Source organism: Dama dama, chromosome 4 (assembly GCF_033118175.1).
Source record: "Dama dama isolate Ldn47 chromosome 4, ASM3311817v1, whole genome shotgun sequence".
In the NCBI taxonomy this organism is placed as follows: domain Eukaryota; kingdom Metazoa; phylum Chordata; class Mammalia; order Artiodactyla; family Cervidae; genus Dama; species Dama dama.
The window spans coordinates 52,075,001-52,078,301 of record NC_083684.1 but is presented as its reverse complement, the minus strand read 5'-3'; the positions used below and the strand labels follow the sequence as shown (position 1 = coordinate 52,078,301).

The window sequence follows — 3,301 nt, the reverse complement described above, 5'->3', positions numbered from 1 at the left end:
TATAGCTGTGGCACACAGTCTTAGTTGTCCCACAGCCTGTGGAATCCTCCCAGACCAGGAAGTGAACCCATGTCCCCTGCATTGGCAGGTGGATTCTTAACCACTGGTCCATCAGGGAAGTCCATTATTCAAGTTTTTACTACAAGGTTCCCTGGATGTTGCAAAAATAGTACAGAGAGTTTCTGTGTGTTGGCATCTTTCCCTAAATGTTAGCATCAGAAATAACCATAGTATGATTATCAAAAACAAAAACTGAACATTATACAACATGAAGTGGTTTTCTCCTAAAGATATTGCATGCCACAGCTAAAGATCCCACATGCGACAAGGAAGACTGAAGATCCTGAGTGCCACAACTAAGACCCAGTGCAGTCAAGTAAAACAAAAAAAAAGAACAGATCTTAAAATATCGTATATTCATACAATGAAATATTGTTTTGCCATAAAAAGGAATGAAGTAGTAATATATGTTGCAACATAAATGAACCTTGAAAACATTATTCTAAGTGAAAGAAACCAAGACATAAAAGGGCACATATTGTCCGATTCCTTTTATAGGAAATGTCCAGAAGAGGCAAATCTATAGAAACAGAAAGTAGATTAGTGGTTGCCAGATGCTGGGGGAAGGGATGAATGAAGAATGACTACTTAATTGTAACCAGGTTTCTTTTTGGCCTGATGAAAATATTTTGGAATCAGATAGTGGTGATGGTTATACAACCCTGTGAATGTATTAAAAATTATTGAATAATATACTTTGAAATGGTTAAAATGGTGAACTTTTTCTTATTTGAATTTTACCTTAATTAAAAAAAAAAAGTTTTACATAGAGTGAGTCTTTGGAAAAGAAATTTAAATAAGTCTTTATTTTTTGAAGATATAAAGATGACAAAATATCCTGGTGTAGGGCTTGCTTTTAAACTACTTCAGGATGGAAGAGAGGAAACAAAATTCATCATGACTTGATTACTGAAGCTAGATGATGGGGACATGAGTATTTGTTACTGTTCTATTTCTGTATTTGTTTGAAATTTTCTAAGCCCAGTCTTTTAAAAGTTTTAAAATACCCGTCAATTCTATTCTTAAGTATATACGGAGGAATTAAAGTTTATGTCCACACAATGATATGTACCCAAATGCTCACAGCAGCTTTATTCATAACAATCAAAACCTGGAAAACCTAGAAATAGTCCAAATGTAAATGTCCATCAACAGGTGAATAGACAAACTCTGGTTCATTCATATAATGGAATACTACTCAGTAATAATATAAATGAACTTCTAAATACATGCAACAACATGGATGCAAACACTGAGTGAATCAAGTCCTAAATGAAAGATTACATATTGTGTACTTTCAATTATATGACATTCTAGAACTTGCAAAATCAATCTATAGTTTTAGAAGTCAGGATAGTGATTCCCTTTATGGACCAGTGAGTGGAAAGGAGCACAGAGATCTTCTGGGAGGGCTGGAAGTGTTCTTTCAATATTTCTCCATCTATCTAAGTGCTGCTGATGTGTCCTCTTTTATATATGCTCAGTCACTCAGTCATGTCCGACTCTAGTGAGTCATAGCCTGCCAGGCTCCTCTGTCCATGGGATTGTCCAGGCAAGAATACTGGAGAGGGTTGCCATTGCCTACTCCAGGGGATCTTCCCAACCCAGGGAACGAACCTGAGTCTTCTGTATCTCCTGCACCGGCAAGCAGATTCTTTACCACTGAGCCACCTGGGAAGCCCCTTCTTTTCAGTATAAATACTAACAAATGCCATACATCATTAAGCCTGATCCACGTTGTGCACCTCGGCACCTATGCCCTGGCTCTGGCCCTGCCCATGGAAGACACCTGCATGTGCAGAGCCCAATCCTGGAAGCCTCTCCCGTCAGTGCACCTTCTGGTGCATCTGCAGGTGGACTCTCTGACTGAAGCCCTTCCCACATATGGCACAGGGGTAGGGCTTCTCCCCTGTGTGCACCCTCTGGTGCCTCTTGAGGGCTGAGTGATGCCTAAAGTCCCTGCCACAAGCCGCACATCTGTAGGGCCGCTCACCCGTGTGGACCCTCCGGTGGATACCCAGGTCCTTGCTCCAGCTGAAGCACTTCCCACAGGCCTCGCACCGGAACGGCCTCTCTCCCGTGTGAACACGCTGGTGCAGGTAGAGGTTGGCTCTCTGGCTGAAGCCCCGGCCACATGTGTCGCACAGATAGGCCTTGTCTCCTGCATGGCCCTGCTGGTGTCGAGCCAGCGCAGAGCGGGAGGTGAAGCGCCTGTCACATACCTCACAGGCATGGGGCTTCCTTCCTGTGTGGACACTCTGGTGGATCTGCAGGGCTGCCCTGCGGCTGAAGTCCTTGCCACATTGATGGCAGCTGAAGGGTTTCTCACCTGTGTGGATGCGCTGGTGGATGGAGAGGTTGGAGCTGCGGCTGAAGTCCTTCCCGCACACACTGCATCTATAGGGCTTCTCGCCTGTGTGCACTCGCCGATGGATGGACAAGTTGGAGCTCCGGCTGAAGTCCTTCCCACATTCCTCACAGGTGTGAGGTTTCTTCCCCATGTGCTCCTTCTTGTGCCTTCTCAGAGCAGATCCTGAGTGGAAAACTCCGGAATACTCCATGCATCGGTATGGCTCGTCTTCTGGGAGCAGCACAGGAAGGTTAAGGTGCGCTGTCCTTTCACTGAAGGCTTTTCCACACCCGGCATATGGAGAAGGCTTCTCTCCAATATGGGTTCGCTGGTGAATTAGAAGGTTTCTGAGCTGGCTGAAGTCTTGGCCATGCTGGGGACAGTTATAGAGTTTTTCTCCTGGAGATACTGGCCAAGACAGGATCCCATCATTCTCATCCCTGACTCCTGGGACAAAGGAAATTAGATGATGAAAGTGAGCAGGGGGGTGCTTCCCTGGTGGTCCAGTGGTTAGGAATTCACCCTGCAGTGTAGGGAACATGGGTTTGATTCCTGGTCTGGGAAGATCCCACATGCCGCAGAACAACGAATCCCTTGCACCACAACTACTGAGCCCATACTCTAGAGCTGGCAAGCTGCAACTACTGGCCTGCACGGCTAGAGCCTAGGCTCTGCAACAAGAGAAGCAATTGCAGTGAGAAGCTTGTACACCACAACTAGAGAGTAGCCCTCACCTGCCACAACTAAAGAAAGCCCGTGTATAGCAACAAAGATCCCACACAGCCAATAAACAGGTAACAAAGAAAATATATATATATTAAGAAAAAAAAAAGAAAGTGAGCAGTGGTTTTGTCTAAGGCTGCACGATGCTCCTGAACACTCTCAGGCAGT

General features: G+C 45.0%; 1 protein-coding gene across 1 annotated transcript in view; it reads right to left on the bottom strand.

The window, feature by feature from the left end:
* Positions 1–817: 817 nt before the first annotated feature.
* LOC133055074 (zinc finger protein 629-like) overlaps positions 818–3,301 on the bottom strand; it is a 43,663-nt gene continuing 41,179 nt past the window's right edge. Inside the window, exon 12 of the mRNA XM_061140547.1 lies at positions 818–2,857. Within this exon, the coding sequence (XP_060996530.1) occupies positions 1,887–2,857 (971 nt within the window). The 3' untranslated portion in view covers positions 818–1,886. The remainder of the gene's footprint in view (positions 2,858–3,301) is intronic.